Below are 11,160 nucleotides of genomic sequence, written 5' to 3'. Positions count from 1 at the left end.
CTGGGGGAGGCTCCAGGGTGACCGTATCCCGCTCTACAACCCCCTGACAGGAGAGTGCTGCCTGATGGGGGTCGGGCTCATCTCCCAGGCCGTGACAGGACCAGAGAACACACAGAACTCATACTCTCAAACTGTGTCAGGGGAGTTCAGGATGGACATCAGGGGGAATTCACAGAAAGGGTGATTAGACACTGGAATGGATTGCCCGGGAGGTGGTGGAGTCACCGTCCCTGGAGGTGTTTAAGGAAAGACTGGCTCTCCGTGCCGTGGTGCGGCTGGCACGGTGGCGTTGGGCCGTGGCGGGACTCGGTGATCCCGGCGTCGTTTCCAGCCCCATCGATCCCGGGACCCCCCGAATTTCGGCTGGCGGGCGGGGGCGCTGCGCATGCGCGCCGGGCTCCTGCTGCGGCGCCTGGTCCGTGCGCCGCGCGCCCCCTGGTGGTGCGGCGTGAGGGGCCGGGGCCGCCATGGTGGCGCGGGCGCTGTGGGCGCTGCTGGCGGCGCTGCGGGCGGGCTGGTGCCTCCTGCCGCAGAGCGGGTACCTGCACCCCGACGAGTTCTTCCAGGCACCCGAGGTCATGGCAGGTAAGGCGTGCGCCCGGCGCCGGGTGACCCCGCGCGGGCTCGAGGGGACGCGAAGCGGCGCGGCCACGGGCACCGTGTCCCGCATCGCCGGCCGGGCGGGTGTTCCCGAGGGACCCCGCTCGGTCACACGGCGAGTCCCGCTAGCCGGGCAGGAGGGGATCCGCAGGGCTGGCCGGGTGGGTGCGTTCCTGCTCTGTGCTGAACACAGCGAGTGGCGCCTGGAACCACATTACTGTGACAGGCTTCTCGATGCTTTGTAAAAATGAATGGGACGCTCCTAAAAATGCCACGGTTGACACCAGTTTCAAAAGTTTAGGAGTTGCTCTGTGTTTTGAGACGTCTTATACCAAGTAGTATCCCTAATGCTGAATTACTGAATAAAATATATTATCTGTGTATGTATTTTTTCTCTTCCTTTGTAGGGGATATTTTAAACCTACAGGTCTATTATCCATGGGAGTTCCTTTCCAGCTCTCCTTGCAGAACAGTTGTTTTCCCATTAATGACATCAGGCGTTACGTACTGGGTGATCAAGTCTTTGCAGCAGTTGGACATATGTTCAAGTTGCATCAACAGCTACACTCTCCTTGTATCTCCTCGCCTGCTCTTTACAGTCTTTTCTTTCATACTCGACTATAGTGTTTATCAATTGGCCCCTTTCTGGGGAGCAGATCCGTGGAAAGCGCTGGTACTTCTTGCTGGATCGTATGTCACGCTGGTGTTCTATACAAGAACGTTTACCAACACACTCGAAGGACTTCTCTTTGCTCTTCTCATGGTACTGGTTTCTTCGAGGAAGTCCAGTGGCAGCTCAGCAGAGCCTAGAAGCAGCTCCCTCATAGGTGTCATAACAACTGCTGGGTTTTTCAACAGGCCAACCTTTCTGGCATTTGCTCTGATGCCCCTGCTTTACTGGGCCGGTTTAATTGTTGACTCTCAAAAGAGCATTAAAACTCTCATAAACCACTTTTTGAAGTTTATCCTATGTGCATGTTTTACTGCTTCTGTTTTCATAACTGCTGACACTTTCTATTTTACCTCCGTGAGCTTAGACAACCTCTACAGCACTAACAAGAGCAGCCTAATTGATGTAATAGTTCAACTACATGACAAAATGGTAGTAACCCCCTTCAATTTTCTCAGCTATAATCTTAATCCTCATAATCTTGCCCTGCATGGAACTCACCCACGAGTCACACATTTTACAGTCAATGGAGTAATGCTATTTGGGATCTTACATATTCTGGCCATCAGTGCAGGCTTTAAAATGCTAAAGAAATACGTCCATCAGTTAATGCTGGTCAGCTGGTGTTACCGTGGGCCGCCTGGGCTGTTGGTGCATTCCGAGGGCAGTCCAACATTGCTGCTGTTTTATTTTGTTCCTTTGGCATTTCTGTCCCTGTTCAGCCACCAGGAGCCTCGGTTTCTCATCCCTCTCATCCTGCCATTGGTCCTGTTCAGCGCATCACCAAACAGAGCTGTGAAATGGAAACTCCTCATTGTTCTGTTCAACCTTCTGGGGGCACTTCTGTTTGGGTGCTTACACCAGGGAGGGCTGATTCCCTGTTTGTTCCACCTGGAGCAGCTCATCCATTCTCCAGCGTCCTCGAGCCATCCACAGCACTACACTCTGCTCTTTGCCCACACCTACATGCCCCCAAGGTCTTTGCTCAATATCAAGAAGACAGACGTGCATGTGGAAGTCATTGACATGGCTGGGGCTGCTGAAGAAACCCTCTGCCAGACAGTAGAGCAGCGAGCAAGCAATTTTACCTGCAGTGACTGTCACGTCTTTATTATAATCCCTGGTACAGTCACAGCCACAGTTACAAAATGTGGTGTCTCATTCAAGAACGAGACTTTGATATTTCCTCACTTATCAATGGAAGACCCACCACAAATACCTGTCTTATCTAGTGGAAATTGGAGGAGTCAGTTAGGACTTTACATCCTTGAGCTAAACAGAGATCATCAGAGCCTTTAGATTTTAGGAGAAAAAAATTTTAGTCTTTCACTTCATTTGGGTGCTGTCTGATGGTGTGAGACTTTCATCTTTCATACACCCTCCCCTTTCAGCACCAGCAGTGGCACTGGGAGCTCTTCCACGTCTCTTTATTCCCATTCCTCATGTTTTTAGGGTAGCCAGTTCTGGATAGAACCTGCTTAAAATTTGACTTACTCAGCCCTGTGGTGTTTCATATGAACTTTTGTAATGCTCCTGATGAGAGAGGATGAAATCAGAGCCCACCAAAATGGTGATTGAAGCTGAGCTGTTTCCTTGTGAGATTTATTTTCGAAAGCTCTTGTAATCTCTAACAGGGTTTGGGGACTGTGGGGTGTCTACTGATAATAGGCATTAATTCAGCTGCTGGAGAGAGGTTACAGGGTTAGAAAAAAGCTGGTCTGACTCAGTAATCTTTTATTTTATGTTCTTAAAAATTCATTAGACCAGCCTGCAGTCACAGTACTATACGACTGCCTTGGGTGGGTCCGTCTTGAAAAATCCCCAGCACTGATCTGGCAGAATCTGATTTAGAACATGGAGGATGCTTCAGCCTAAGTAGGCTAAATCCTAAAATCCAAGCTTTGCCTGTTTAGCCTTCCTTGCCACAGTTCCATCCTCGTGAACGTGCTACCCACGTACGGGCCCGGGCAGCTCGGGAGGGCAGCACTGCGATGGCGTTAAGCGTGCGCGGAGCTCCGCGGCGGCAGCTCGGGCGCTCCTTCCCGTGCGCGCTCCTCCCGCTCGTCTGGCAGCTGCCGCTGCCCGGTCACAACTGTCACCCCGGCAGCGCGCACGGCAGGTCCTGCGGGAGCTGGATCGAGGAGCTGCGGACCCAGAACGCGGGTAATTAATTGGGAGGGATTTGATCCTTCGTGCCACTATACCAGAAGCATCTCTGAACGGACTCAGCACTGGGTCAGAGATCCCCCGGTTGTGCTGCCGTGGAGGGAGGGCAGCCTCGAGGGAGGAGCTGCAACCCCTGCACTCACTACTCCCCATTAAATAAGCTCAGTGGGAGTGGCAGTTCTATCCCGGCTTTCCACTGGAGAGTAGTCTCTTTTCAAACTGGACACCAACAACTGGCCTTCAGCTGACAATGATGTATGTGCTCAATAGCACAGCATGACCTACAATCTTGGGTTTTGCCTACGTGAACTTCTGGATCCAAAACAACCTGACTTGGCACGTGCACTGTAGATCAAGCCTCTCTCTCTGAAACAACTCTGACACTTGAACTATTTCTGCACACAAAGGTGGTAATGCTTTTGGCAATTCTTCACCCACACAACCTTACATAAGGTCTTAAGAGCCAGGTTTTCAACAAAGACAGGAATAATACAGGTTGATGCCAGGCTCTAAGGAGAATCTAGGAAAAATGAATGTGTGAATGATTTGCCTGTATTTGCCTAACACCTATATGTTTAGGGAATATAGCTCTTGTTCTCTTGTAAACCATTTTGTCTTGTGTTCCCTGTATGTGCATCCCACATCCTTCATTCCTCACTGCTGGCCTGCCTGTAAATTAAAGGTGTGTGTTTGGGGGGAGGCAGGGGGAGAGAAGGTGCCTGTTTGTACTGCTGACTCTCAAAGCAGTGTAACTAGTTGTGAAAGCATTGTCACAGCAAATGTGTTTTCCAAGTTAATTATCTTTTTGCTGTCTTACACTGGGATGACATAACCGTGTGCCGCAGCTGGTACTCCATGTCCTGCCTCCCATTTTCAGCTTTCTTAAACAATTTAAATCTTCAATGTTATTTTCATAAAACTTATGAATTCTGGCAGTCTGTGTGTGGTACATCTTGAAACTCTTGGGGGATGTAACAGAGCACCATTCCCATGGGATGATGACTTCTCTACCACTGCACAAATAACCTGCAGAGAGCCAGCAAGAGACTGGACTGCAGCTACAGTCTGTACCTGGACCATAAATACCAGCTCAGATTAACAATATATACTGCTTTTGTCTTGCCAGCCAGACCTTTGAATCTGCACTGTAGATGCAGTTACTCCATCCATGCACACTTGTCTTTGTCGCTGGAGGTTTAATTTTACCAGCAATGCAGGAAATTGTATCTCAGACCAAGTACAAGGTTCTTCTCACCTATGATGATAAAAGGAATGGAAATGACCCTCCCCAGTTAACTGAGCCTCTACTCAGCCGGATCAAACAGTGAAACATGCTCTGAAGGAAGGTTAACTGTCGTACATGTCATCAGATACAGCATCTTAAGCAAACCTGCCCAATGCATTACACATGCTGGACGCATCCTTTTCCACTATCTATCTGTATTTCCACTGATATGTAGGGTTCATTTTTGGTCATTTTTTTCCTTGTAAACCCTTCTTGCTACAATAAACTTGAAGTGTGCTTTTAGGATTGTTACTGAATCCCTTTTACCTTCCTGTAAGATGTCCGTTATCCTGTCCATCATCATCAATACCTAAAACCCTTTTTGTAACAAAACTGTATCAAATATAGACTATTAGTCCTGTAAACACAGACATTACATTGTTACAGGTACTCCCGGAGACTTGTGATTTTATTTCAAGTTTCTTATCAAGCAGTTAAAGTGACATCCTTCACAGCATGGTGGGTGATTAGAAAGTGAGTCCGCTTGTTCCTGAGAACCGTGGAACGTCTATACTGTCTTTGAAATGGCAATCCACGAAAGGGATGAGAAGCAGCTTCCCGTGTTCACGCTTTCCCGAGGAGTCGCTCCAGGCCATGGGATGTGGAACGCACCGTCCAGTCCGCAGCTCGCCATCCACGGCCCGGGCACCGCCGGGGTCCGGAGCGGCTGCCGGGGCCCCGCTGTCACCGGCGCCCGGGGCCCTTCACCCGCCGGTTCCAAGGCGCTCTGTGCACTCGGCGCGGGGAAGCGGCGACGTGTCCGTCTCCTCCCGGCGCCGTCCGCAGCTGCCTCCCGCTCCATGGGCGATCACGGCGCTGACCCGGGGCGGCCGCCGCGGCCCGGCCCGCGCGGCCACGGCCACCCCCGCGCGCGGGCGCCGTCCTTGAGCTCTGCGAGGAAGGCGTCGCGCAGGCGGAGCAGGCGCGGGGCCAGGTCGCGCTGTCCGCGGGTGAGGGCGGTGGCGGTGACCCGGGCGGCGGCGCGGATGGGCCGCGACTCCGAGAGCCGCTGCACGAGCCGCGGGCTGGAGAGCAGCAGCAGCAGCGCCCGCAGCACCGCCATGGCCGCCGCTCTCGCGAGACCAGGCGCCCGAGCGCCCCCGCAGGCGGGGCGCCCCGCGGCTCTCGCGAGAGGTGCCGCACAGCCCGCCTCGCCATTGGCTGCGCGCTCGGCGGCCGCGAGGGGCGTGCGCGGGGCGCGGGAAGGCGCCGGGGGCCGGGCTGTGTCCGTCTGTCCGGGGCTGGGTCTGTCCGGGGCTGGGTCGGGCTGGCCTCGGCCGGGCCGGGCAGCGCCGTCATGAGCTCCGGCGGGACTCTGAGCATCCTACGCAGCGACTCCTACGCCGAACTCAGCCAGTACCGGGACCAGCATTTCCGGGTGAGCCGCGGCCGGGGGCGGGCGCCGCGCGGTCCGGCCGGGCCGTGCCGTGCCGTGAGGTAACGCTGTGTCCTTGCGGCCCAGGGGACGCGGTACGACCAGGAGCGGCTGCTGAGGAAGAGCTGCACGCTGTACGTGGGGAACCTCTCCTTCTACACCACGGAGGAGCAGATCCACGAGCTCTTCGGCAAAAGCGGCGACATCAAGAAGGTCATCATGGGGCTGGACAAAGTGAAGAAAACCGCCTGCGGCTTCTGCTTCGTGGAGTATCCTTGTGCGGGGCGGCAGGAGCGGTACGGGTGCGGGTGAACTGCTCTGCACTGCAGGCTCTGAGTCATCGGGGAGTTCTCCGAGGATAAAATTAATCGTTTGCTAAAGCGTCCGTGGGAAACCCTGGCGAGAGAGCACTGCTTGTCTCACGGTTGGACTTAATGATCTTACAGGTCTTTTCCAACCATGATTCTGTGATTCGAGCATACACTGCATGTCGAGCGGGGTTAGCAGCTTGCTTTCACTTTGATATTTTAACCCAGACATCTTAGGTAGTTGACCTCTGTAATAAATTCATATTCTCCGTGCCGAGGTAAAAAGGTCTTTCTTTTCCTACAAACACACGTGTAAAATTTCTGTTGGCATTTTTCATCACTGTCACGTGGCTTCATTATCTTGCATGTTTCTGAGGATCATTCTGTTGCTGTTCCAGTGAACTCACCAGAATGGTGAAAGTTTGCAGCATGAACAGAGCATGCCTGAGGCTTCCCACTCTTTAGCACAAGAACTTTGTTCTGGTAAATGTCGGTATGACTGACAAACTTAATCCAATATACGTGTTTTTAATGCTTGTATTGCTGCATGTTCCTCCCTTTCACCAGCAGTCTTCTTAGCTGGTGCAGTTTCATAAAAGTGGTCCAAGCAAAGACTTGGTTTTGTAGCCCACTTGATATTGTTCTTTTTTCCATGTGATGAAAATAGAAGTCGATTTTTTCATTAACCTATTCCTAAGGTATTATGCCAGAGGAGATGCTGAGAATGCAATGCGGTACATCAATGGGACCAGGCTTGATGACAGGATCATAAGGACAGACTGGGATGCAGGATTTAAGGAGGGTAGGCAGTATGGCCGTGGAAGATCAGGGGGGCAGGTAGGTTCTTGTACAGCCTGGGGTTTTAAGGGAATGGTGACTTTGCCAAACTTCTTGTCTTTGAATGAACACAGAACAATTTCAGAAACAGCAGCTTAGGAGTCATTGTTTAGGATAACACTGGAAGACATCTGATCAATGGCAGTATAATCCCCTAGGAATAAATAACTCTTTCATAAATTTCAGTAAAAGTACTTACAGAAACAACTCTTGGCTGCCTGGAGAGATAATGCTTTTCAGTAAGCCAAGAAAATGTGAGGTGTTGTCAGGAACACACAGGACAGCAGTTGGCTTACCCCAGGTGGAGCAGGTGGCAGTGGCCCATAGTGCGAAAGCCCAAGGCTGGCCATCCTTGCTTGGGCTGTGTTGATCAGAGAGTCCCCAGACATGATGAAAGAGGAGGTTGGTTTATGCTCTTCTGGGCTTCTGCATGAAGACTCTTCACCTTCTCTTAGGTTAGACAGCTCCATGTAGCCACTTATGTGTTGTGATATCAGTATGACTGTATTCTAATGGTGTAACAATTTTTGAGAAATTGCTTTTCTTTGTCATTTCTGGACTTCCCTTTTTCCCTCCTTCCTTAGGTCCGAGATGAGTACCGGCAGGACTACGATGCTGGACGAGGTGGTTATGGCAAAACTGTTCAGTGCCAGTGACTCCTCAGCTTCACAAGAGAACCAAATCTGCACTGTAAAATGTCCCCAGGCACAAAATTGGTCTGTTGCGCACAATTCACAGAAACTCCTATCTGCATTCCTGTGAGCACTCCTATGTTCAATACCTCTTCTGTTTTAATACCACCATCCAAAGCATTGCAGAGGACCTGGGAGCAAGGCTTTGAGCATTAGAATGCTGAGGCTTTGGTCTCAAAATGCTGCTATAACTTGCTGAAAGGAGCAAAGATGTAACTTTATGGTGCTTTTTTTTTTTTTTCTTTCTGGCAAAACTTGATTATTGAGCTGGGTTTTGTTTACATTGGTATCATGGAGTGGAGAGCAGTGTTAAAGGATGATTGGTGGATGTTTCACAGATGAAAGCAAAAGGCAAAGAGCCTGAAAACGAAGTGGAATTTCTAAGGAAATTTTTCAATTTCTAAGGAAGACTTTTAAGTTGCAGACTTTCTGGGTTTACTGGATTAGCAGCCTTTTTCACTGGTGCTGTTCCTCAAACAATTACATGAACAGCCATAATAAAACAAACCAACTTGAGTTCAGGAATCATAAAGTGAGAGGCAGCAGAGCAGAGAGCAGGAAACATACCTCTCCTTGTCTTCTGCACAGTATAGTTGTGATTGCATGACAGAGAACACCAAATACAAGAATTACAGTACAGTTATTTCACTGTTTGAGTATTTTGCCCCATCTGGTAGCTCTCTACAGCCTTAATATTTGAGGGCAGTATTTTCCCTGTGCCTGTAAGGATTGCGTGAAGCCAAATTACTCCCAGAACGGGATGTTTGAGGAACTGGGTTTATAATGACAAAGTTTCTTCCCAAAATAGGTTTTCTGTTTGAGAAACTTGATTCCAGACAACTTAAAAATAGAAACAGAAGAGTTTTGGGAGGAGCCTTGCATTCTACTGAGCATGTAATAAGAATGGTAAAAGAATGTCAGGATTGCGTAGCTTGTTGTGTTTTGGTTTTTCACTGCTGGATCCTGTTCATACTACCTGTTGATGTGTTGGAATTTTGATGTACTGCAGATGTAGGTTTAAAAATGTGATCCCAAGATCAATGAAATTGAGCTGCTGAAACAAAATATTAAAAAAAATCAAACCGAAACTGTTACAGGGCTTTGGGATTTCTTCATGGACTTCTGAGTCCCATGTAAATGGCAATTCCTAAAGTTTTGTGCAAATACCTTGTTGTCCATGACTCCTTATAAACTTTCAAAGGTGTGCAAAAGTTGTTCTTTACTCACTGAAGGTATTGTAGGAAAATTAAAATGTGTTTCTAGCATACAGTTAATCACAACTGTTTCTGTAAATTGGAAGACAGGTGAGATTGAACAACTCTTTACTTAGGAAGTGTGGGTTTAAGGTTTTTTGGCATGTAGAGTCAAAACTAGACTTTTGGGATCACTTGGTGCTGGTCTGCAAATAAGCTTTGAACAAAGTTACCTTTTCCATTATTGTACGTTTGATGACAAGTTTACAACCTGTAATCTGCTCTAGAACACTGCTGAAGTTTATTTTTCATTGTATCAATTTTGTATAAAAAGTATGTCACCAAAAACTCTGAAGTCACTTTTAAATAAAACTGCAACATTAAAATGGTTTGTTCCTTTTCTTTTTTTTAACAGAGTTGCCTTCACTGAGCTGATGTTATTCTCCAAGGTTATTTTAGCTTCCACCTGCAGGCCATTTGAGTGTCTATTTGGGTTCTTTACAGAAAAAAAAAAAAAAAAAAGAAAAAAAAAATAAAGAAAAAAATAGGAAGGCAAACTCTTCTTTGCAGCTCGGAGTAGCTGGTGAGTTCAGGTGTGAGGGGAATGTTCCCTCCAGCAGCAGGATGGAGTTGGAGTGTGCAGCGCCCGAGGGGCGGCGGGGGCTCCGGCGCGCCCTCTGCTGGGAGCGGCGCGGGGCTGCGGTGGTGCTGTGGCGGTTTTGCCTTGATTTGGTTGTAGAAATGACCAAAAACCCGATTTTCTACAAAGAGAAGTCTGTAGACAATTTCTCATAGCAAATGGAGGTCAGGATTTGTGGGTTTGTGGCCCATGACTGTTTCTCCGTTTAGCAACAGCTTAGTTACCTTTCCGGATGGATATTGCGATATGCAGTGTCTGGTAACTTCTCTCCCTGCTCCCAGCAACCTCTTCAGATCTTGCCAAAGCACACCCTTGATATTGAAGGAGGGCTTGACTCCATTTATGCTTGACAATCTCACGTAAATTGTAGGTTGTGTAACTGTGCCAGCAATTCTTGGGCCAACATTCTCTTTTTCGGTCTCTAGCAGGTTATAAATTAGAGTTCTGTATTGCACACAAAGGAAATGTCTGCAGCTTGACAAGAGGTTAGGCAGGGCTTAAAATGTCTGGTTTGTTTCTCTGGAGTCACAGTAGTCCTTCAGGGACTTTGCAGACTTCCATGTCTGTTGCTTCTGAGTATCCCTGTGGGAAAGTGCCCTTTTTAGAAACATTTTAATCTTCCAAAAGAAATTTTTTATCTGATTCATAGGGTGCTGATGCTGTGTGTGACAAGCCTGTGGTGGGTGTGGTGCTTGGTGTCCTCAGTCCTGGTGCTGACAGGGCTGTCTTTGCTAACTCTAATGTGTTTCCCAACACAGTAACAGGTGAGGGGAGGGAAGACACACAAGTGGGTGCAGTAATCTCAGTGTACATGACCTGAGTGAAATGTACACTTATATTCTTTTCATATGTGAAGGACAAATATGAATTATTCCTGGTGTAGGGTTTTGTTGCTTTGAGGGTGCTACAGCAAATGCTTTTGAAAACCCTTTCCTGACTGTTCAGTAAGAGTTGCAATCCTGCTTGAATATTCCTTCCCGAAGCTTTCTCTTTGTCCTCCAGTACTCATCTCTGACTATATAAAATCTGTTTGTATTTTATTTTGTTATCCTCCAACCAAGTCTAGGCAAAGCCAGTTGTTTCTGCCCTAACAGGAAAAACTGCCACTGTTCCAGAAGCTGTATGAGGGGTTGAGTCAGGATTTCAGGCGCCAAGTTGCATAGAGAGAAAGTGAAATACTTTCCATCAAAAAACACTGTGAATTAAGGTTTACTCAGTTAATGACTTAGAAAACATCCTTCTTGTGTGCCTTGATGAGGATGTTTGTGTAAATAAGACTATATATTAAATAATTTTGTGGGGTTTAATATATTTAATTAGAGCTATCTCTGATTTCCTTTTCAAGGTGGGCCATCTATTCTTCTGGGACTGATGTGTTTGCAGTGGAATAGTAT

At 48.4% G+C, this 11,160-nt stretch overlaps 3 protein-coding genes across 4 annotated transcripts; 2 read left to right on the top strand and 1 right to left on the bottom strand.

The window, feature by feature from the left end:
- The first annotated feature begins 467 nt into the window (after positions 1-467).
- PIGZ (phosphatidylinositol glycan anchor biosynthesis class Z) lies at positions 468-2,569 on the top strand. The gene is made up of 2 exons (XM_066193834.1): positions 468-585; positions 1,008-2,569. The coding sequence occupies exons 1-2, from the start codon at positions 468-470 to the stop codon at positions 2,567-2,569; spliced, it is 1,680 nt and encodes a 559-aa protein (XP_066049931.1).
- Positions 2,570-5,112: 2,543 nt separating this feature from the next.
- On the bottom strand, positions 5,113-5,784 carry NCBP2AS2 (NCBP2 antisense 2 (head to head)). Its single transcript, XM_066193833.1, has one exon. The coding sequence runs from the start codon at positions 5,782-5,784 to the stop codon at positions 5,530-5,532; it is 255 nt and encodes an 84-aa protein (XP_066049930.1). The 3' UTR covers positions 5,113-5,529.
- Positions 5,785-5,938: 154 nt separating this feature from the next.
- Positions 5,939-9,512, top strand: NCBP2 (nuclear cap binding protein subunit 2). Of its 2 annotated transcripts, XM_066193292.1 has the most exons (4): positions 5,939-6,099; positions 6,184-6,365; positions 7,103-7,241; positions 7,826-9,512. In XM_066193292.1, the coding sequence occupies exons 1-4, from the start codon at positions 6,019-6,021 to the stop codon at positions 7,895-7,897; spliced, it is 474 nt and encodes a 157-aa protein (XP_066049389.1). In that variant the 5' UTR covers positions 5,939-6,018; the 3' UTR covers positions 7,898-9,512. The 2 variants fall into 2 exon arrangements, with proteins under 2 accessions (XP_066049389.1, XP_066049388.1); XM_066193291.1 differs by lacking the exon at positions 7,826-9,512 and having other exon boundaries at positions 7,103-7,808.
- Positions 9,513-11,160: the final 1,648 nt, after the last annotated feature.

Source organism: Chamaea fasciata, unplaced genomic scaffold (genome assembly GCF_029207755.1).
Source record: "Chamaea fasciata isolate MVZ Bird 193981 ecotype frontalis unplaced genomic scaffold, bChaFas1.0.hap1 SCAF_11, whole genome shotgun sequence".
Taxonomy (NCBI): domain Eukaryota; kingdom Metazoa; phylum Chordata; class Aves; order Passeriformes; family Sylviidae; genus Chamaea; species Chamaea fasciata.
This window is presented reverse-complemented; position numbering and strand designations above follow the sequence as displayed.